Source organism: Octodon degus, unplaced genomic scaffold, assembly GCF_000260255.1.
Source record: "Octodon degus isolate 3935 unplaced genomic scaffold, OctDeg1.0 scaffold00019, whole genome shotgun sequence".
In the NCBI taxonomy this organism is placed as follows: Eukaryota; Metazoa; Chordata; class Mammalia; order Rodentia; family Octodontidae; genus Octodon; species Octodon degus.
In genome coordinates this window covers 3,585,522-3,607,980 of record NW_004524595.1, presented here as the reverse complement: position 1 = coordinate 3,607,980, position 22,459 = coordinate 3,585,522, and the positions used below count along the sequence as shown (strand labels likewise).

Below are 22,459 nucleotides of genomic sequence, written 5' to 3'. Positions count from 1 at the left end.
AGGCTGGGGTGGAAAAGAAATCCAGCCTAGTGCCTCAAGTCAGGCTTCCCTTCAGCCTTCCCTTCAGTTTGGGGGCTGTAACCAAAAGGTTCTCTTGGCCAAGAACCTGGTGTGGAGAAGTTATAGGAAGCCATCTGAATTGCTGCTGATCCAGTTAGAGGATCATAGTGTATCATGCAGATATTGAAACTCAGCTCATGTGACAACATGAAAAATGCCCTGTGGTGGATGCCAAGTAGTGGTCAACTTGTTATACCCAGCTGAACTGAACCAGTGGAGTGCTGGGTGTGGGAGGCCCACCCGAGGATGACTGCCAACAGCACAAGAGGAAGGACTGGAGAAGAGCTGGTAGCGGTTGTTAGGGAAGCCGTGAGGGGGCTGCTGGTTCTTTTGGGCTATTTTACTGGAAGACCTTGCCCTGTTGGCTTTCCTGGTGAGCTTGGTTGGTCTCTTTGGAGGAGGAGCATGGGACTTTGTTGCCACTGATAATAACTGCATTTTATTTTGGGGGAGCACTGGTCCTCACTTTGAGCATTGCTTCCTGGCTCCAGAGGGGAAGATGATGCGCAGCTTAGTCTCCTGGGGAAGTTTGCCATGTTGGCTTTCCTGATGGGAACTCAGCTTTCCTCATCAACAGAGGATTGCTGTGCTACTTTTCGGGGGAGCTCTGGTTCTTACCTTGAGCATCGCTTCCTGGATCCAGCTCAGATGCCTCAGCTGCTGGCACAGATCCTGCATCCCACTGGCACAGACTTTCTAGCTTCCACCACTGACCTTGGGGCCTTTCCAGTGCAGATCCTTAAAACAGCCCGCATGGGACATTGTCTTGGGCTCTAGGCCTCCAGTCAGACCTGTAGAGGCCCTGTTAAGGGCTCTAGGTCTTGAGCTGAACTCGTGCAGGACAATATTGCAGGATCCAGGACCTCAGCTGGATTTTTTTGGTCTTTAGTGTGTGGACAAATTTTCTGCACTCTTTGTATGTGATTCTTTGAGTGACTCTTATAAATAACCTTATAACATATGTGTCCCATATTGTGTTTTTCTGCTTTGCAAAGCCCTTACCATGATGTGCTCACAATAACATTAAAGGAATCTGGCATACACATTGATTACAGAGGAGTGAAAATAATGACCCGTCATGGTCACAAGGACGAAAACATAAATAAAGTCATGTTTAAATGTGAGAATAGCAGCATTGTGGGTGATATTTTGCTTCTTCTAGAGCGCTACTAATTTCACTATTTGCATAAACTAAATATTTTATGGGAAAATCCCACTTGTATGTTTAACATGAGTCTAATTTGTCATATGTAAATTGTACTTTAGAAAAGCAAACTTAAGTGTTTGCTTTTGGTAAAGTGAAAAGTTTTAAAAGGCTGGATGGAAGTAATCTGGGACAAGGATCATGGCTTTGTGATCTCACAAGACCCTCGATGCAGCCTTTGGCTAGGTTCTGAGTATAGCTGTGGCTGCTTGGGACCCCCCCAGCTCCACCCCCACCCCGTTGGCTCTTTTCCCAAATTCACATCACCTGCAGAGTCCTCTGGCCCATGCTTTGCCTTCCCTGTTTTGAGGTGGATTCCCAAACAGATATCTGTCCAACATTACCTTCGGGGTAGATAGGTGGGGTTTCTTCCCTTGCTAAGGACCCCATAAGGCCAGGTGTGGCAAATGCTTATGCATGACACATGTTTCCACGATCCTTCACAGCTCCCACTTCTGCATTTCAACCTGGAGATTCTTTTCCTAAGAGTTTGCATTCATGAAAGCACCATATCCCAAACTCCAAGATCTAGAGGAATAGAACCGAAGCTTTCCTTAACACAAAGTCAGCCCTGAGCAGGCACAGGCTAGGCCTGGGGGAAGTGTGTGAAGACCACATAGCAGTTAATTCCAGCTAAAACACCTGCACTTGTGTCCCTTTTAGGGATCACCCAGATCCATACACCTTCTGGAAAGAATGCGTTGGAAGACCAGCAATGGCCAGAGGTGAGTGCGTTTCCTGTGGGAAGTACAAGAGTGATAGATCTCTGTCCAGGGGGCAAACTTGATTCTTGACACAGGGTGGCATGTCCTTTCTTGAGTGAGAACTTGAGAGAATGGGCGAGATGAGCCACTTCCTAGGGACAGTGGGGCTTTCTGGCAGAGCATGACCCTCTCTCCTGGAATTTAGGACTCCTCCCTATACTGAGCAGGCAACTCCCAGAAGTGTCCAGAAAGCATTATAAATGGGCCGTTATCTCTGTGACCCTTGAAGCAGATGTGCTACATTATCTGAAGGGATCTGGGTGAGGCCTGCTCAGAGCTTCTATGAGAGAAGAGATGAGCTTAGATGCTGTATCTCTTGCTTTACTCAGTAACTCAAGTGGAGCTAGTGTGTGTCCTTCTGTGGTCATGAGATATGGCCAACCACTTCATCTACATTTTCCCCTCGTGAAGTATTTCCCCTTTTGTTCTTGATTTTGGGAGAGCGAGACAATCTTCCTTCTTAAAGCCTTTCATGTTATTCTTAGAAGTTAAAGCTGCTTAGAATTCTTATCAGAAGTCCATCTGAGCTCACAACATCCCAGTCTCATGGGAACAGAAGAGTCTCCTTATTTCAAATTTTCCTGGTTTTCAGCAACAAATAAACATAGTTATTTTTACATAAATAAACTAAAAGAGGGAAAGTAGATAGTACAAACATATGTAGTATAGAATTGATTTTTCAGTCTAGATTTGCTGGGTCTCTTCTTTATTAATTATGGTAAAAATACATGCAATATGAAAGTTTAAAAAAAAAGTTGAGTATAGAATTTAATGACATTAAGTACATTCACACTGTTGTGGCCCTGTCATCATTGTCTATGTCTAGAACTTTTTCATCATTCCAAGAATTAATTTTCTTTTCTTTTCTTTTCTTTTTTTTTTTTGAAACTGGGGGTTGTACTCGGGCCCTTGCATTTGCCAGGCAAGCACATATTCTACTGAGCTATCTCCCCAGCCCCTGAAGAATTAATTTTCATTCTCTTTCCATCCCACTTTTCTGAGATACCCTTATGCGCCACCTGCTAAAATCATTGTCAGTAGCCCCATGTACCCTTTTCCCAGGGAAACTGGTTAGAAGAAACGATGGAAGATTAATGGAAGATTAATGCTTCTAGATTTTTCTGTATTACATCTTCAGAGCTAGCAATGCTTCTTCCCACACAAGGCAGCTGATGTGTCGTTTCAGTTGCAGACTGAGAAGAACTTTCCATTCCTGTGCAACCCAAAGAAGTTAAGATTGAACATACCTTCTGAATCAGGTATGTGCCGCTGGCCATGAGCAAGAAAGGCCCAGCTTCTTCTCTTTAGGGTGGCTAACAGAGTCCCACACATACCTTCTTGGATGCTTTAGCTATTCAATTCTCTTCCTACTTCATCCTTAGTCATTTTCACCACTTCTGTTTCCCCCTCAACCATTTCTATGGTGAGGTAGAGCTCAATGCCCTGGTCAGGAATAAAACCAACATGGTACCACAGTGATTCTCTTGGGCTGAGCATCTTCTAGGGCCTTCCCTCCCTGTGGGTTGAACACGCCATGGGGGCTGTGAGCACCAGCTTGATCTCCCACAGGGCTTCCCTATTCTGTGATGTAGCCACAGTGGCCATTCAAGCCATTTGGCCCGAAGAGGGGCTAGGCTTCCTAAAACTTGGATGCCATGAATGCTCTCCTTGAACTGCTCTTCCCTGGCCTTAATCCATGTTAAGGGACTGATTATGTTTAGTGCCTTTATATTTGCATTGTACTGACTTGATCAGTTTGCACACTATTCTTACTCTTCTGTTATCTAAGACTTTAGGCAGAGAAATAAGCTGATGTACTTTTTAGGGAATGGCATCTCTAGCAGGTTCCACCTCACATGGTATGTTTTTGCACGTTTACAGGCTCTGTGCATCATCATTCCCTAGCAATCTTCAAGCTAAACTTAGGGTACCCACATGGCTTTAATGTTAACTTCTTTCCTTCTTACTTGTTAGTGATGACCCGGAAAGGCAGAGTCATGGGGTAGAGGGAAACGAGAGGCAGGCAGAGGGCTGGGTGAGTGGGGAAAGTGGGTTCATGCAGGACCTTCCTCCACGGGACATCTATCTGGAGAGCCCAGGTCCAGGTAACACTGTGGCCCCAGCGTGGAGGGAGGCTCTTTCCAGTGAGGGCCCATGATCCCCAGCGGCTGCGCGATCAGCTTTCCACGCCCACACCAACAGATCTGACTTGGCAGTTATGCAAGAGCTCTAGGATGTGGGCCTGCTCCGCGCCCCCATCTGACACCCTCAGCCTACGTCATGGGAATATGGGTCTGACCTCGCGGTGGGGGCTCCTGTGTTCACAGTACACTCTCTGACGCCTGCTGACATCAAACTCGTGGCAGCCATTGGCAACGTAGAAATTGTGAGTATTTAAAGTAGCTGGGGAAGGGATCCGGGTTTGGTATGGGTGAGACTGAGTAATCTCCTCCTAACCAGGCACAATGTTCCATTTAGAGAGAGAGTATTCTATGCATTGAAGAAATCCTGACATAAATCTTAACATTAAAAAATGTACTTATAATTGTGTTAAATATGCATACATAAAATTTACCATTTAAAAAAAATTACCATTTTAAGCATTGGTAAGTGTTAGATCCGAACCCACGCAATCAACCAGGCTAGGCATTCTGATGCTTGTAGAAGATTTATTGGGGGCATCAAGCAGGCTGGCTGTCTAAAGGACTGAGACAGCAGTGAACAAAGTGGGGACAGGAGTCTTTATAAGGTCTTTTAGGGAAAGTGATTGCAACTAGAACAGCTGAGGGAGAGCTAATCTTAGCAGGACTCTCTGGTCTGTAGGGGACCTTTAATATTAACAAAGGAGAGTTTCGTGATTGCTTTCCCCAGGTCAAAGTTGGGTGGACCTGTTCTTCAGTTTTAGGTTTGGCTCTGTGTGGAGCCAAAGCAGAGAGAGTTTGGGTGCAGGGTGCCTGGAAAACCAAGAGGGAGAGTGTTTGGGGAAAGGTGCCTGGAAAACTTTGAATCCTGACCTATCAGTAAGGATGCAGTTCAGTACTATAAAGTATATTCTCATTGTGGTGCAAACAACCTCTAGAACCTGTTTATCTTTCGAACTGACTATGTTTAAACACATTAAACATAATCAGATCCTTAACATGGTTTAAAGTCAGGGAAGAGCAGCTCAAGAACAGCATTTATGGCATTCAGGTATTAGGCAAGCCTCACCCCTAATAGGGCCGGATGGCTTGAATGGCCTCTGGGACTACACTGCGGAGTAGGGAAGTGCTGGGAGTGACCAGAGCCTGTAGGCACAGCTCCCACAACACGCTCAGTCCACAGGGAGGGAAGATGCACTCTCCTCCCTTTCAGCAAGTCTCTTCCCTTTTTCCATCCCTGACAACCACTATTCCACCTTCTTTTCTGTGGGTTGACTGAGCCAGGTGCTGCATACAGTGAAGTCAAACAGTATTCATCTCCTTGGGACTGGTGTACTCCCCTCACCATGATGTGCATGGGTGCCAGAGTCTACCTTTTTAAAGCAGAATAATATTTCACTGAACACAAATATACTTTGTTCGTCATTCAGCCATGGGTGGGCGTTAAGTTTGCTTCTGTCTTGTGGCTGTTGTAACCAATGCTGCTATGAACATGTGCTCACAAATATCTCAAGACCCTGCTTTCCATTTTTTAAAAAAGATCATGTGCCCTGTGCCCCTACACCTGACACCCAGAAGTGTAATTGCTAGATCGTGTGGTAATTCTGTGAGAAATTATGTTTCCTAGTGGCTGCACCATTTTATATTCAAACTGAAACTGTACAGGGTTATAATAATTTTTCTGTATTCTCAGCAACACTTGCTTTCTGGTTTTTGTTTGTTATTTTAATAAGTAGCCATCCTAATAATTATGTGGTAACTTATTGTGATTTTTATCTTCATTTTTCTAATGATTAGTGACACTTCGCACCGTTCATAAATTCTAAGTGGTATACTTTATACGATCCAAGAAAAGTGAAAGAAAGCAATGAAAAAAGGAAGGGAAGGGGCGATCCCCCAGAAATGCTGGGAGCAGGGGAGACTGTCAGCATCCCCACTGGTCCTTGGTGCCCACCTCCCACCTGCCCCAGTCTTGCAAAGCTCGGCAGACCTATTGCTCTCGAAGTCCCGGTGATGCCAGTTGGGCAGAATGCTTTCTCACCAGGCCTAGATCTGCCCCCGAGCTGCCCTGTGCCCCCTACACCTGCCACCTGCCACCTGCCCCTGTGTGCAGCTCTCATTTCCTTCCCAGAATCTGTCCCCTGTCCCTGCTGCAGTCTGCACTCCCTGCAGCTGCAGCGTCTTCCCCATACACCATGGTAGTGCCAGCTGACCTAATGTCTCAGATGCCCTGGGCCTGTCCTACCTTCTCTTCTCAAATCAGCACCCTCTCTGGAACTTGCCCAGGACATTCAGTCCTGCTAGGGTCAGCTGCACCATATTTACAAAAATACCACCTCTGCTTCAGCACTGGGTGAAGCTGCCCAGACCCACAACGTCCTGTGCTGAGTCAGCAGCTGTGGCCAGTGTGAAGAGGGATGTGGGTGCAGTGAGAATAGCAAGGTACCGGAATGTGAAGGTGGGGCCTTCATGTCAGGAGATGGCCTTGGGCGGGTGGCATCTGGCAGCCAGAGCTTCTCCATCCTTGTTGTATTTTTCCTCTGCCTAGGTGGCTAGCTGTGTGCTGATGGGAAGGGGCCAGGTTCACCTCAGAACAAGGAGAAAGGCAGAGGGAGGCTGACGGGGAAAGAGTTCCTGGGTCCTGTGTAGCAGGTTGGCTTTGCTGAGCCTGGGTGTCTCTGCATATGACATTGACATTCTGGGGCCTGAGGGTGTGACCAGCTTGCAGGAAGACTTGGATTTTACCACCTTGGGCAGGCCTTGCAGGGGAATCTCCACCCAGGCAAATTGCTAAAGTCAAGCCCCTCAGGGCCTTCCACCGTTCCATCCAAGCTTGGAGAGAGTGCTCCTGTTCATGAATGATTCAGGCCTGACGACTCCAGGCTGTCACTCACTCCCCTAATCCCTGGGTGAGCCTGGGGGCTGCAGCACAGGACACAGCTCAGTCAGGATGCTCGCCAGCCAGCCCAGCATCATTACCTGTCCACAGCTGGGCAGCTTGACCTTCAGGATCAAACCGGAAAGCACAGCTCCTGCAGGCCTTCTTCCTGACTGTCCTGTGAGATGCATGTGAACCTACTTGGCTTGCGTGCTTAAAAGAATAATCAGGAAAAAATAATGGAATGCAGTAAATTTAAAAAGAAAATGTTGATAACTCTTGACACTTCTGCTTTGCATTCCTAGAGTTCTGTATAACTAAGGCACAGTCACTCATTTGGGACAATAACCACTATTTCAATTGTTATAGGTCCTCCTTTTTTTCTTACAGAACTTTAAAAATTAGATATGCAAGTATTCATAAAATTTGTTTTCAGGGCTGGAGAGACGGCTCAGCAGTCTAAGCACCTGCCTGGCAAGCACAAGGATCCGGGTTCAATTCCCAGTACTGCATGCCATGCCCACCCTGCACCATGCTGGCCACCAAAAGTGGGCATGGTGGTACACACCTGTAATCCCAGCAGGGGAGGCTGAGACTGAGGGTCACTATGGGTCTGAGCTGCACAGCAAGACCCTGTACCAATCAAATAAAAGATTTTTTTTTTTCCAGAACTGAGGATTGAACTCAGGCCCCTGTGCTTGCCAGGGAAGCACTTATTCCACTGAGCCATCTCCCCTGCCCCTATAAAAGATTTTTTTTTTAATTATTTTCAAATAACAGAGGACCCAGTCATACCTTATTTCTCTTCCTTGCCCTACTCTCTAGTGTATAGCATTACATAGGGACGTAGTTGACATGAAACCTAAACAGGATCACGCTGCAATATCTACTCTGTGCACTGTTTGTTTTCCTTGAGTCTCACAGATATTTCCATTCCAGGAGACGGGAGGTTAGAATCCACTGCATGGAATTCCTTGGGTGAAAAGCCTGTGTGAGAGTTGGCTTTGGGTCCCTGATACCAGGGCAGGCATTCAGTGAATGAGGACAGAGGAGAGACAATGGCTGGGGGGGAGAGGAGCACCCAGGAGAGAAGTAGGTGTTGCCAGGGTCTTTCCAGTCATGCCTTTCCACTGAACCCTCACCCTCTTCTTGTCCTTGTCCCTCTTGTACTCTGCCCCATCCTCCTCCTCTCCACCTCTCTCACTACCACCTTATCTTTAGACACAAGCTCTGTAGTCCACCAACACAAATCAGTGGTCCTAAGACGACATCTTTTTTTTTTTTTTTTTCCTTTTTATAGTATAGGAGATTGAACTCAGGGTCTTTGCACTGAGCTAGATCCCCAGTCCATTTTCCTTTTTGAGACAGATCTTGCTGGCTTAAGTTACCCAGGCTGGGCTTTATCCTCCTGCTTCAGCCTCCCAGAGTATTTGGGATTTCAGGGCTGCACCAACACTCCTGCCTCAGCACTTCTGCCTCACCTGGGATCTCTGCTTGAATGAACTGCCAGCACTTAAACAAATGTATCTAGGTTTTCTTTTTTTTGGTGTGTGTGTGTGGGGGGGAGGGACAGGGATTGAACTCAAGACGTTGTACTTGCTAGGCAGGTGCTTATGCTGCTGAGCTATCTCTCCAGCCCCTCAGCTTTTCTTGAAAACTGAGCTCTTGTGGTTATGGACCAAGTACCTTTGGTTGCAGTCAGCCTAGGCCAGAGGACAGCACCCCTCTGGTTGGGCACAGAGTGGCTGTCTTGCCAGGGCCTGCAAGGTCTTCTCCCCTGTCTAGCTAACCTATCTGCATTTGCCATCCTGTTTTCACCTTGGTGTAGTTTTTGTTTAACTTATCATCCTTCCTTGGGAGAGTGATCTAAGTCCCTCTTACTGAAGGTCAAAGAAACCTGTGCGCAGGGAGAGGCATTTCATGGCCACCTTGCCCTCCCTCGAGAGCTCCAGAGCCAAGACCAGTCCTATGGGACTGGTCCTGTGGCCTGGCCTGCGCTTGTGGCAGTGAGTAGGAGAGCTGCCAGGCTTTTCAAAGTTCTGAAGCAGGCTGGGTGCAGCTGCAAAGGTCTCACTGTCACCACCACAGCTGACATCCTGCTTTCTAGGAATTCTGAGAGACTGTGTCAGAAACTGTGAAAATAATACTGCTAACAATAGCTAATATTCACAAAGCCCTTTCTGTCTCAGACATAATTCTACACATTCCTAGGAACTTGGCAATGATGTGACCCCAGCAGGGCATGGGGGTTCCATGGTGTCCCCTGTAGCCCTTTGAGTAAGATTTCTCCAAGTGTCTGTATTACCTAAGGGCAAAACCAGAAACTTATTTTGTTCATTCAGAAAATATTCGACAGATACTCCAGTCCCCTGATATCCCATCAGGCACTGTTCTAAGTCTAAGAAATCTAGTCAAGTTCAGAATGTGAAAGTCTCCGCCCTTGGGGCACTTACATTCTAGCTTGGAAAGAGGGCAATAAACAAAGTCAACTGCAGAACACAGCTGGTGGGGGGTCACCACAAAACAGGCTTTGATTCTAGATCTCTGAGGAAAATACTTCTCTGCTCAGAAGCCTGGAAGAGATGCTGCCGGGGCAGCGGGCTGTGTTTCCTTCCCCGCCAAATGAGCAAGCTCTGCTGCCTCCCAGACGCCTTGCTAACACTTATGTTTTTTCCAGCCTCCAGCCTCTGGGGTGGTCAAAGTGGACTCAAGCGAAAGGTACCTCTCCTGGGACAGTGAGCAGGAAGGAGCCTCTGACACTGCTGATCAACTATTTACTTGATTGGTGGGACAAATCAAGGACCTGAGAATGAAGGGGGCCTGTTTCTGGCTTCCTAAGGTCAGGGGACAAGGCAGGGACCAGGACCAGCCTTTGACTGCCCAGCCCAGATTCTCCAGGTCTATGAATCCCAGTGGCTCCACTGTATGAATCAGACAGGGAAAGGGTAAAGGGTGGAATCCTGCAGAGTTTGGATGGAGTCACTTTACGCTGGGGTCATCCTCACCATCGACCTTTGAGCCAGGCTGGTGAGAGTGGGGGACTGTCCCACCAGGAAAGGGTGCTGGTTGGTGACAAGCAGAGTCAGATACTCACAGGCCCCTCTGCTTGCAGGACTGAGAGAGAACCACAGCAGGAGTGCATGGGAGTGACAACGGGTGAGTCCTGGCCTCCATGGCCACATCCTGGACTGTCCCCCTCCCTCCCAACAGAGCAGCAATCTCACTAAGAAAGAAGACATACTGTACTGCCTACTTTGTCACTAGGGCCTGGGGAAGAGGGGAGGCATTTTAAGAGGGTAGATAGGGGACCTGGGCTCTGGAAAGCCGCACACCCTGAATGGAAGGCAGGAGAAATGTGCCCAAAGGTCTCTGGGCAAAGAGAAGCCAAGAAACATAGACTTAAGGATGTAGAAGAGGGGCTGGGACAGGGTAGGCTAAGCCTGCAACTCCTGCTCTCCCAGGAGCCCAGGGCTGGCCTTGGATCAGTTCAGCTGGAAAATGTCCTGGTTTGTTCCTCCTGCCCAAGGGGAGGGCCTAGGTCTAATTTCCAGTTTGTTTTCATTTCATAGCTCCCTCATTGGTAATATAACTACATCACTGTGTTCAGGAAAATGAAATAAAGGGAACAAAAGTCAACTCTAATCACCTATTTAAAGATAATTATGGTTCGCATTTTGGCCTTTCTATATTCAAGTGTAATTATATTTCCTGTAACCTGGGCTTTTCTAACCTGCTAATATCAGAGTTCCCTTTTGACAAGATCAAGTCACCCTAAAACCCCCAAGTTCCTTAACATTAGCCGAGTTAGCCCAGTGGGAAGCGGTCTGCTCTGCCTGGTGTTCCTAATTCATGACCAAGGGAGGCCACTTTTGCCTGGGGGATCAGAGAGAGAAACCAGGAGGGATGTGAATGCTCTGCTGAGCTGAGCTGGTGGAGGAAGGGATGGAGGGGGTAGCTGGTGCTCTGGAATCTACAAGAAGGGCCTGGAGCCTCAGGCTCCTGAGAAGGATGGGGTGGATGGGCGACTGCACCCCCTTCAGAACTCGTGATCCAGTGGAGAAGCGTGGGGCCTGCTGTTCAGCCCACCCTGTGGCCTGATGGACAGATGAGGAAATTCTGGTGGCCAGAGAGGTAGGCAGGTCCCCTGGGAAAGAGGCCCACTGATGTGGTGGCTATCACAGCTGTCCCTAGGGCTGGCCTTGTTTACCTTTAAATGGCAGGAAGAGGGAACCAAAGGAAGCGCAGTGGATTATTTGGGGATGTCTAGGAAGATGAGGTATAGTTCAGACCTTGCAACTACAGACACAGCTGCTGTTGGGGCTGATTTCTCATTTTGTCTCCACGTTTTTCCCTCCCTCTCTCTCTACTGAAGTCTGATTGCCTTTTATTTTCAGTACTGGGGATTAGAAAGCAATTCTCTTGCAAAGCCTTCTCACTTGATATTTGTGTTTTGCCACGGGTCCTTACAGCTTGTCTTCCTGTGAGGAAGGAAGTGTTTCTCACACACACATATACACGTCCCTATCATCTAGAACTTGGCTCAAAGCCACACATCACGGGCTCCTGCAAGCTGCTGGGACAGCGCACAGAGAAAATGAAGCTTTTAATCTGGGCAAAAGAAGAAGCCACTGCCATGTCCCACAGGAGTTAGGTGGCTGCCCAGTCACAAAGCCAAGCCACCAGTCTCCTGACTTCTATCCTGGCTCTGGCACAACCCTCCCTGCTGGTTGCCAGCAGAGTCAGCTCTCCTTGCAGGGAGGCCCTTTCCAGCCAACACTGGGAGCTGCTACTGTAAAGCCCCAGGCACTCCTGGATGGGGACAAAGGAAAAAGAGCTGGTTGGGGAGGCACCGCCCCTCCGTGACACTCTCTGGCTCTGCTCTCTCCTCCCTAGGGAGAAAGACACAACTGCTCCTGACAGCACTATTTTTAGAAGTGCTCTGGCTGTCAGCACTGGGACGTGTTCTCTGTGTGTTCCCTGGAGTTTTCCCACCCCTCTGTCACTCTCCAGAGGAAGGATGGGAACTGGAGGACAGCCCAGACAGTTCAAAGCCTTGGCATCCACAAGCTATGGTTCAAGTCCTAGCAGGCTCCAGTAGCTGAGAGACCCTGGGCAGCTTGCTGGTTCCTCTGCCTTAGTTTTCTCCTTCACTAAACTAGAAATGGTGTTGACTTGAGGTTTTTTCTTTCTTTCTTTTTTTTTTTTTTCCACTGAGGATTAAATGATGGAGTGCAGGGAAACATTTAGCACTGGGCCTGGCCTCCACCACACAGGTGCTTTATCTCGGCTCCAGAGGCTTCCAGGGCCTGCTGAAGGGGTGACCTCAACCCTGGCGCAAGGTGCAAAGGCCATGCTTTGAAAAGGGGCAGTAACCTTGGTACCTCTTTCTAGAGAAGAGCGGGCTGTAGAGGTGACTTCCAGCAGTCAAGGCCAGGGCTCAGACCAGCTCTCTCTTTAGTCCTTTCAGACATCATCAGACACTTCAGTCCTTCTATTCTGATGTCCACATGCCCTCCCGGGAAGAGCCCTGCTCCCCATGATGGTGTTGAGTAAGCTCCTGTTCTGGCTTTCCAAGGTCGTGTATTTCTGCTGGTCTTAGGCAAGCAGGTGGTAGGATTTCGGGGGATGGCAAAGTCAAATAGGCTTCAAAGTAGTGGGGGGGGGATGTTAATAAATAAGAGCTTGCTGCATAAGGTTTGTGGAAGATTAAATGAGTTATTAAGTCAAAACTGAAATGCCTCCCTTGTGCTGTTTTTTAAAAGTTGGGCTCAGAGATTGGCACTTCAGCTGGGGTGAGGGGTGAGCTTCCAGACCCGGGAAAATTTTGTCTCCCTGATTTTTTGTTCTGTTCCCCTCCCCCTGCACAGAGACTTATGGATTCAGGCTAAAGAACTGGTGAGGAGCTTGAAGGAGAACTCGGTAAGAGACCATGTAACTCTGGCATGGTTGGCTGCCGTGGCTACTGCCGGGCGATCAGACCAAGCACGCAGGGTGGTAATGGTCCTGGCACTCTCTTGCCGTGAACACAGCCACCAGTGTGTGTGAGGGGCTCTTCAGAGGCACCCTTTCCACTGTGGTTGTCTGCAGGTCACTAGAAGAAAAGACTAACCAACTCTTCCTTTCAGAGTGGTTGACTGTGCTACTGCTGAAGTTTGGTGGATGGGGTAAATGACTCCCCACACAGGCTGGTGGCTGTGTCCCAGAGAGAGAGAGTGGCTTGAGACTGGCTGTGTTTTCTACCATTCTGTGTGATGCCGGGTCAGGCACTCAACCTCCTAAGACTTGATTTCCCTACTTATGGGCGTAGTCAAGGAGCTTGCTGCATAAGGTCTATGGACATTAAATGAGTTATTGAGCATGCCCAGAGCAGCCTCAGTAAACTTCTGTAGCTGTCGTCATTGAAAAATGGTGGTTGCTAACATTAATAATTACCATATTAATTTTAGCTTTTAGGATAGAGGCCTCTATAAGATATACTATGATGAACACCTTGTTATCTATGCTTCTAAAAATTCAGATGCTCTCTGCCCAGTTACTTACATAAGTTTGTAATAAGCATCCTGCAGTCTTTTGTGTTGCAATCTTTTGTGGGCAAGTGTCAAATCAAGGCAGGCTTTGCACCAGCCTGGCTTTAATTGATGGCTGTGCCTGCAGCCCTGGACCCAAGGGAAGCTGCTGTCTTAGTCAGCCAAGCAGACATCAAAGGGTCAGGAATTAAAGTAGAGGCCATTCCAAGTTACACAGGGCCAGCCATTGTGCAAGCTGTGGCATGAAGTGTTGGTTTCCCTCAACAGGACAATACCAGAATTTCTATGATAACAGAGTATAACCATCCTTCAGATAGCTGGGAGGTCCTGAAGCAAACCCCAAATTATTACAGATGAGGAACTAAAGGTCCAAGCAGTCATGTGACTGGTCCCAAATCACACCCCGAGTTAGAGCTAAAATGTAAAGTGCTTGATTCGCAGTCCAGTGTTCCTTGGCCACAGGACTCTGCCTCAGAAGAACAGAATAGGAGTTTGTTTTTCTTATGCAAGTAACATATATTCATTATAGAAAAATCAGAAAATACAGATAAACAAAAAGAATATTAGCAAACATCTTTAAACCTAATAGCCAAAGATAATTACTGTTAATAACCCGGTCCATAGTCCTTTCCACGGTTTTGCTCAGTATATAAATGTCAGTATACACTTTATGAAACAGGGATGTTACTGGATGTAGATACTTTTTATAGCCTATTTTTCTCAATATATTATTTCCAATGGCAATAATTACATTTTCCAGCATCATTTTAGTAATCACATAATGCTTCATCTTATGAATGTGCCATAATTTATGTAGTAATTGCCTATTTTAGACATGTTGGTTCTAGCTTTTCATTGTTATGAACAAGGCATCATTATAGCTAAATATTTAATGTATCCTTTTTTCCTTAAAATAAATTATGGGAAATGACACTGTAGGATTCAAAGGTATGCCCTCGAAAATGTTTTTATATTTTGCCAATTGCCTTCTAGTAGTTGTACTGCTCTAGACTCCTGCCATTTTTGCTTCTGATTACAAAGTCATACATACAATTAGGATGGGAGTGGGTTATGAAATTGGAAGACATGGGAAGAAGTTCTTCGGGCCTAAGGTCTTACTACGCTTTCTTTTTTATGTGATTTCTCTTTAGCAACTTGATTTTCAACATGACTGGAAACTCATCAACGTGTTCTTCAGTAACACAAGCCTGTGTTATCTGTGTCCCTCTGCTCATGAGGTAAACCACAGGTTGGGAGGCCAGGAGATCTCAGAGGCTGGGGTCAGGGAGAGAGAACTACTGCTGTCTGTCCGTCTGTGCCAGGCTGGGGCAAGATCACCTATTTCGGAATTACAGCAGATGGGTGGGTGAGTGAGTGAATCACCACTCACGAAAACCCACATGGGCATATGTTTTGCGTTTGCTCTTTTTTCTCCGGGTTGTGTTCTGATATAATATTCATAACATAAAATTGACCATCTGAACCATTTTTGAATGAACAGTTTGGTGGTATTAAAAACATTCATAAATAAAGCAGAATGCATATCTGTTGTGACCCTTGGCCTATGAACTCTAGTTGTAATCAAAAGGGTGCTGCTGACCTAAGGTCAGCTGTAGATTACAGCATCTAGGCTCTTGGGCTTTCCTGGAAACAGGTCATGGAGCATGTGGCTTCACTTATTACTATTCGTGTAAGCAGCTCTCCATGACTAAAGTCTTTTATGAAGATCAACCAGGTTATGATCAGTTGAAAGTGTGATGGGTAGCTGAGAAGCCAAGGCTATGGTGACAAATGGCAGACAGATTCTTTCCAGGAATCTGATGCATGATTGCCACAAGGGTGTCCCTGCTGCTTATGACAGTCTCATGGCCTGTCCACTGTCCTCTCAGCCACTCTCCCAGGGCCTCTGCTAGGCCACGGCACAGGCAAGAGTGAACCTTCTTGAGGTGTTATTCTCCCCCTCTTTGGGCCCCTCTCCTGCTTCCTCCTTGCCTCCCTGTGACCAAGCCCCTGACCACCATAAAAACTCCCCTTCCTTGAGTGATGGGAACCCTAAGAGAAGACTGACTTCTTCCAGGTTAGCTCTTATTGATCAGGAACATTCCTGCAGCTTTCCTGGGTGTGTGGCACACAGACCATGAAGGCTCTTTATTTCAGGCCACCCTCTGTTCTTGGCCAGGGCCAAGTGAAATTTACATGCCACTCCCCTCTTCTTAGTCCTTTCATGCATACCAGCCTTAATTCCTGAGTTTAATGCCTTTGTCTTGGTTACTCTTCTCTCATTGCTGGGACAAATGCCTGACACTCAAAATGAAGGAAGGGAAAGTTTATTTAGCGTACAGTTACTGAAGGTCCATACTCAGCTGGCTCCAAGACAGCGTGGCACATGGCACAGAATAACCTTTCCTGGTGGTGGCAAAGAGCAAGACAGCCAAGGGAGTGGTAGCAGCCCAGGCAGCCTGCTGGCCTCTCTCCCCTCCTTTCAATGTAATGCAAATTACCTACCCCAGGGCAAGTACAGCATCCACACCCAGAATAATCACAAACTCCAGAAGCACCCCACAACTCCATGAGGCTTTGGGGGGACACCTACATACACCATAATAGAATTCTTGTGCTGAAATATTCAAATAAGCATTTTGGCATCACAGCATCTCTTTATATAGCCACTCATTCACTTTTCCATCCGTGCATTGTTATAGTCACGTGTAGATTTACTGTTTTCTTACATGCAGAGGCATGACACTGTATTTGTGATGAGTTTGTTCATGCTAGAGTTTGATTTCATAACGTATGTTACACTTTCATGGCTGCTTACACTCCTTCGTGATTCTTCCATGTACTCTCACTTGCAGTCAAACATTCCCACATAAATTCTTGTACTCTTCAAGCTATCCCTTCAGGCATTCCTGCATATGTGACATATTCTTTTGTACATGTATCCCAGTTATGCATTGTTTGCTTTTATTTTTAGTTCCACATGCAATAGACAAATGTTTTTTTAAAAAGACTGAAACATTACAGGTGAAGCTAAAATTTACTTCGACGAGCACCCTAATCTTATCACTGTTTTTCTTCTCAGTCCCTTTCTCTAAATTTTTTTTTTTTTTTTTTGAACACAGGGATTGAACTCAGAAGACCCTTACACTTGCCAGGGAAGCGCTTATTCCACAGAGCCATCTCCCCAGCCTCCCTTCCCTAAATTGTAATATTCTTTACTTTATTTACATATATTAATTGTACATGTTAATGAAGTTCTATGTGATATTTTCATACAGGCATACAATATGAAATGATCAAATTCCCAATCCCCATTCCACCCCCTGAAACACTTCCCAATCCCTGGTAATCACTATTTTACTCTCAGGTCAACTTTTAATTCTTTCACATACAGGAGAGAACATACTGTCCTTATCTTTCTGCATCTGTCTTATTTTACATAATGTCCTCATTTCTATCAATTTTGCTATCAGTGACAGGATTTAATTCCTCCTATGACAGAATAATACTCCATTGTGTACATACATCACATTTCTTTATCCATTCATTGTCGATAGACACCTGCATAGATTCCATATCTTAGCCCTTGTGACTAGTGCTACAGTAAACATGGGTGAGCGAATATCTCTCTGGTAGGCTGTTTAATTTCTTTCAGATGTATAACTAGAAGTGGGATAGCTGGGCCATGTGGTATTTCTGTTTTTAAGTGTTTAAAGAGCCTCTGTTCTGTTCTCCATAATGGCTGTACTGGCTAACATTTCCATGAACAGTGTATAAGAGTTCCTTCGATTTGTTTTGATTATAGTCATTCGAACTAGGATGGGATGACATCTCATAGTTTTGATTTGCACTTCTCTGATGGTAATGGTTTTGAGCATTTTTCTTACATTTTTTAGCCATTTGTGTTTCTTTTTTCCAAACTTTTAAACATGTCTATGAACCTTAGCATTATTTTCATTCATGTTGATAGACATGAGACTTAGCATAAATAGAATATTTTGTAAATTTTTTGTTAACCAACTACTTTGAAGAGCTAGTCATGTTAATAACACACAGATTGAATTTATTCCTGCTACTTTAACGCAGTGTATTCTGTGCAAATTTATATTTTCTTTAACCATAACCATGTTGATGGCCATCTAGGTATTTTTAATTTCACTGTTATGAGCAATTCTATAACAAGCAAACTTGTTCATTTACTTAAACATGCAAAAGTATTTTCTAGATATGGTGATTTTCAAACTGTGGATTAGAATTGAGCTAGTCACTTTACTCGCTGCTGGGACAAAATAGCCACAACTTAAGGAAGGAGAGGCTTATTTTGGCAATTGGGCTGGCTGTTAGCACGGACAGCTTGACAGAGGTGCACAGTGGGAGGTAGCAGCTCACAGCATGATGAACAGGAAGCAGAGGGAATCCAGGAAGGAGCTTGGAAGGAAGATAGACCCTTCAGGGCCATGCCCCTCTTCCAACAGGCCTCGCCTCCTGGGCAGCAAGTCAGGGACCCCACCTTCCTAATCTGGTCACCTTTCCAAAGCCCTGTCTAGGAGTGAGGAGGCTCTGGGGGGGGGGTCATGTAGATATAAACTGTAACAGGAAGACATCCATGAGTCCAAAAAAATTAATTTTAAGGGCTGCAAAAATGAAATCGAATGGAGTAAGTGATAAAATATTCCAGTCCATTTCAGCTAGAAAGCAATTATTGGTTCATGAAAGTTTTGCTTCATTTCCATATGGATATGAGTACTGGATTAGGATCAGAAGTGTATCTCATACTGTGAATCCTTGTCAAAATAGCTCAAAGACAAGTGCCCAGAGTAAATTTTCAGCAAGAATCACCAGTACTCAGATATATACTCCAAGTTGTAGTAGAGTCTGCCTAATTGCCCTCCAAAGAAGTTCAGCTCTTCTATATTCCCACAGTCCCTTGTGACTGTCTAAGGGCGCCTCTCCCAAGAGCAGTTCCAACATTTGCTATCAAACAGAATGCTTTTTGTTAATATGTGAGATTCCCTCAAGATCTCCCATGTTGATACACGAGGGTTGAGTTTATTCACACATAGAAACTCACACTTTTAATTGGTTGCAAACACATGATAAAAGTGACTGTGCCTCACTCCTGATTTCTGAGCCGCGAGCCACTGACTTGCTCTCCATAAATTTAGCTCGCTGCAGCAGCACTCCTTCTCCACCCTCCTCAGCCAAATCACACTCCCTGTCTGGTCTTCCCAGCAGTGTCCCTGGCCCTGGCGCACTCTAGGCTCTTCCCGTGCTGTAGTTTCACATCCTCAGTAGAGTTCTTGCTGTTCGTTTTTATATTCCTCCAAGCACCTGTCAGGTACTGTCACTCCTTCAGTGGTTGTCAAAATGTTCACAACAGGTGCCTCTGAGGGCAAAGTTTGAACAGGCAGACTCCTGGCTCCCACCTGACTTCATAGAGCAGCCTTTTCTGGCTCTGTTTCAGCAGTTCCTCAAAGTTCATATATACATATATATATATATATATATTTTTTTTTTTTTTAAATCTTATTTGGTACTGAGTCTCACACAGCCCAGACTCATAGTGATCCTCCTGTCCCAGCCTCCCCAGAGCTGGGATTATAAGCATATGCCACCACTCAGTTTCAGCGGCACAGCTGGGGAATGAATCCAGGTCCTTGAGCTTGCTAGGCAGGTGCTTAGACCACTGAGTTATCTCCCCAGCCCCTTAAAGTTCATATAAACAAAAGGGCTTTACCATGAAGAAGAAATGTTGGACTACTGTCTGGCACTAGGACTTGGATTTCTCTTCTCCTGAGAATGTGGGTCTTTTAGTGAGGAGTAGACAAGGGCTTGTGTTCATTCTTAAAGGGCTGCTTAGGACCAAAGTCATGAGTGAGTGAAATTGGAGCTATTCATTAGTCAATAGCAATGTCTCACCCTCAGAGGTAAATGATGACCAGGCTCACAGCAGTGACACTAATGCATTCCGGGTCTGGATTGAGTGCTCACTTCGTGTTCCCCAGTTAATGTCTAGTTTTATGAGTGAGTAAGGTAAAAATCAGAAAAGAGTGAAAAAAGGAAGAACCCCAATGGCATGACAAGAAAACAGGCATTTATTTATTTATTGCTGATGCCATTAGAAACGTGTCAGCACTCGTGAGCTTGCACTGGCGGTGTGAGTCAGAAAGTTTAAAACTGTTCTTATCTTTTAACCTAACAATCACCTTCCCTGGAATAAATCCCAAGTAAATAATTTATTAGACTTAACTTTTACGGTAACTTTGTTTATTAATGAAAGCTGGCTTTGGACATGTATTTGTAATAGACATTCTGCTGAGTCTGGGGGCAAAAACGAAGTGGAAGGACACAAGCTCATCAAGGAAAATAAGATTTTCCCTGAATGTGGGCTCCATGAGGTTACACTATGTGTGGCCATATAGAAGAGGGGCGTGTTCTAGGAGCACAATGTCTCCCTCGAAGAGTTGGGACAGTCGCCAGCCCATGCAATGACCATTCAGTGCCTGGAAGATGGGCCCCATTCCCTGTACAGCTGTGAACAAAACATCTGGTTAGGAGTTTGCACTCAAGTCAGCCAAACAGTGTTCCCCGGGTTCCCCTGAGGAAGATGCTCATCCTGAATTGGCTCAGAAGGGCAGCAAGGGCATTGTTAGGTGGCTCCCAGGGCTCTTTAGGAGGGAAGGTGTGATGGTCAGTGTCGAGCTCAGGGAGAGATTTGGAAAAAAAAACAAACAGCTAGAAGGCTTTACAGACCTGACCGAGCTGGCCTCCCACAGCGGGAACAGACTGGAGAGACGAGGGCATTGCCATCGCTCCCTACGCCCTGCCTTGCAGTCCTCCTCTGTGACTGGCAGCCTGTCTCGTGTGTCATCCCTCCTCCCAGAGAACAAAACCATGCCTCTGACATCTTTGTCTTCTCTCTAAACCAAGTTGCCACAGGGAACAGGCAGCTTGCAGGCAGCTTGGGAGTCCATCTTCTATTTATTTATATTTCGTACTGAAAAGGTAAACCAGAGTCAGTTTTTGAGGTGCTGTCAGTTGTTCATTGTCATCACCAGCAGAGAGGAAGTGGGGGTGGGTAGGGGTGTGCTTACGCACGCACCTAGGTCCTAGGGGCCCTCTCTTGTGCTCGCTCTCTAGCAACCTTTCTATTACTCAGTGCAAATGTGGCAGGAAGAGAGTAAACAAAATGGTACTGGTTGGCCATCCCTGTCTGAAATCCAAAATGTTTCAAAGTCCAAAACTTTTTGAGCATTTTAGGTTTGAGTTAGAGTTGTTTAAGTGGCGAGTCTACGCAAATATTCCAAAACCCAGAAAACTCCAAAATCTGAAATACTTCTGGTCCCAAAGCATTTTAGAAAAGAGATCTTACTTTGTGTCCGCAATGGTGACCCTGTTAGAACTTTCCGTGATACTGAACAGCCGGCCACAGCATGCGTGCTGTAGGTTTGCCACCACTGCCTTCCATCCTTAGAAGTTGCAGGGCCCATCTGGGGCCTTAATTCCAGGATTTGCTGTGTGTCCCTGTAGACCTGATTTTCTACAGATAAAAGTGATTCTATGAGCCTTTGAAAATAAGCCTTGCCCCCCCCAATTCAAACATCACCATCATACCAGGTGTTTCTGACCTTGCTCTAAGGCCTTAGTTACTTTTCTCATTGCTGAGACAAAATATCCAGTGCCCAAAGTTAAGAGAGAAAGCTGTGAGTTGCTTAGCTCAGTTTGGCTGGCTCTAAGGCAGGTTGGCATGTGGCGGAAGGGGGCAACTCTTCATGATAGTGGGAGATGGCAAAAGCAACAAGAGTTCTGCGCCTTGTACTGCAGGCCGGCTGCCTACTCTGGGCTAGTGTAGCACTCATACTCTTAATCCCAGCACTGGCCTATAAATCAATCACAAACTCCATTCAGCCCTCTCTGAAAAGTCCACTCCGATGACTATGTGAGGCTTCGGGAGGACATTTAGATACAAACCACAACACTTGGGCTTGCCCTTTCCTGACTCAGAGCCTCTCACCTGGGAGTTTGGTTTTTTTCTTCTGGTAGATGACAATTTGGGAAGCCAGAAATGTATACCCCTCACAAAGAAGATGCACTGGGAACTCTGTACTTGTTGTGGGAAAAGGGGTCTCCATCAGGGCTTTGTCCAGGACCCTTCTAGAGTGACCTGCCTGGATCTGGGCATCTCAGCCTCATTTCTTCCCTGATACTGCCTCACTTAGTTCACTTCTTCTCTCACAGAATGGACCCTTGATGAGGGACATGGACAAGCTGGCTGAGGTGCTGCACTACCTGTACCAGGAGGTGAGGCCATACTCTGTGCCCTATGAGACCCAGGGCCCTGCCAAGGGCTGGGAGTGGGTTCTGGCCCAATCTGCCAGAGTGGGGAAAATGGACCCCTGAGAGGGAAAGCAAGACCCTTAGGGGAAGAGAACGCCAGAGAATCCATGTTGTCAGCCTCTGAAACAACAGTGCGGGTCAGGTTAGGGCATGCACTCACACAAAGGATGTTTCCAGAGGCAGATTGGTTCCTGGGCACTCTGTGGTCCTGCTGAGGCCACTCTCCAACCAAGTCTGGGGCAATGATGGCCAGAGGGTTGGAGAACCTCTAGAGTCCTCTTCCTAGAGCTACCATAGTAGCTCTTCAGGTTCTGAGAGCTTGGGGGCTGTGCTGTGGCTTCCATCTGCCCCTGCGTTTCTTAGTCTGTGGCACTACTGGTTTTGAGCTGGGAAGTATCCTGCCCACCATGAAGGAAGTAAGAGGCAAAAGCACAGCTGTAGAGAGGAAGTCATGGGCTAACCTCAACTGAGTATCTCCCAAGAGACAGTCCTCAAAGTAGGCCCAACCGGGGGGACTCCAGAGAGCCCTCAGGCAGTCATGGAGGTTA

The 22,459-nt window shown here is 46.4% G+C and overlaps 2 protein-coding genes across 2 annotated transcripts in view; both read left to right on the top strand.

Annotated features, from left to right (window-relative positions):
* Positions 1 to 306: 306 nt before the first annotated feature.
* LOC111815645 (phospholipase B1, membrane-associated-like) lies at positions 307 to 9,829 on the top strand. Its single transcript, XM_023711110.1, has 5 exons — positions 307 to 433; positions 1,928 to 1,989; positions 3,215 to 3,287; positions 4,356 to 4,414; positions 9,725 to 9,829. The coding sequence occupies exons 1-5, from the start codon at positions 307 to 309 to the stop codon at positions 9,827 to 9,829; spliced, it is 426 nt and encodes a 141-aa protein (XP_023566878.1).
* A 2,503-nt stretch (positions 9,830 to 12,332) lies between these two features.
* The window catches only part of Plb1 (phospholipase B1), a 97,854-nt gene continuing 87,727 nt past the window's right edge, over positions 12,333 to 22,459 (top strand). The window contains exons 1-5 of the mRNA XM_023711025.1: positions 12,333 to 12,596; positions 12,915 to 12,966; positions 14,726 to 14,812; positions 20,514 to 20,579; positions 21,813 to 21,875. Coding sequence (XP_023566793.1) covers positions 12,547 to 12,596; positions 12,915 to 12,966; positions 14,726 to 14,812; positions 20,514 to 20,579; positions 21,813 to 21,875 — 318 coding nt within the window. The 5' untranslated portion in view covers positions 12,333 to 12,546. The remainder of the gene's footprint in view (positions 12,597 to 12,914; positions 12,967 to 14,725; positions 14,813 to 20,513; positions 20,580 to 21,812; positions 21,876 to 22,459) is intronic.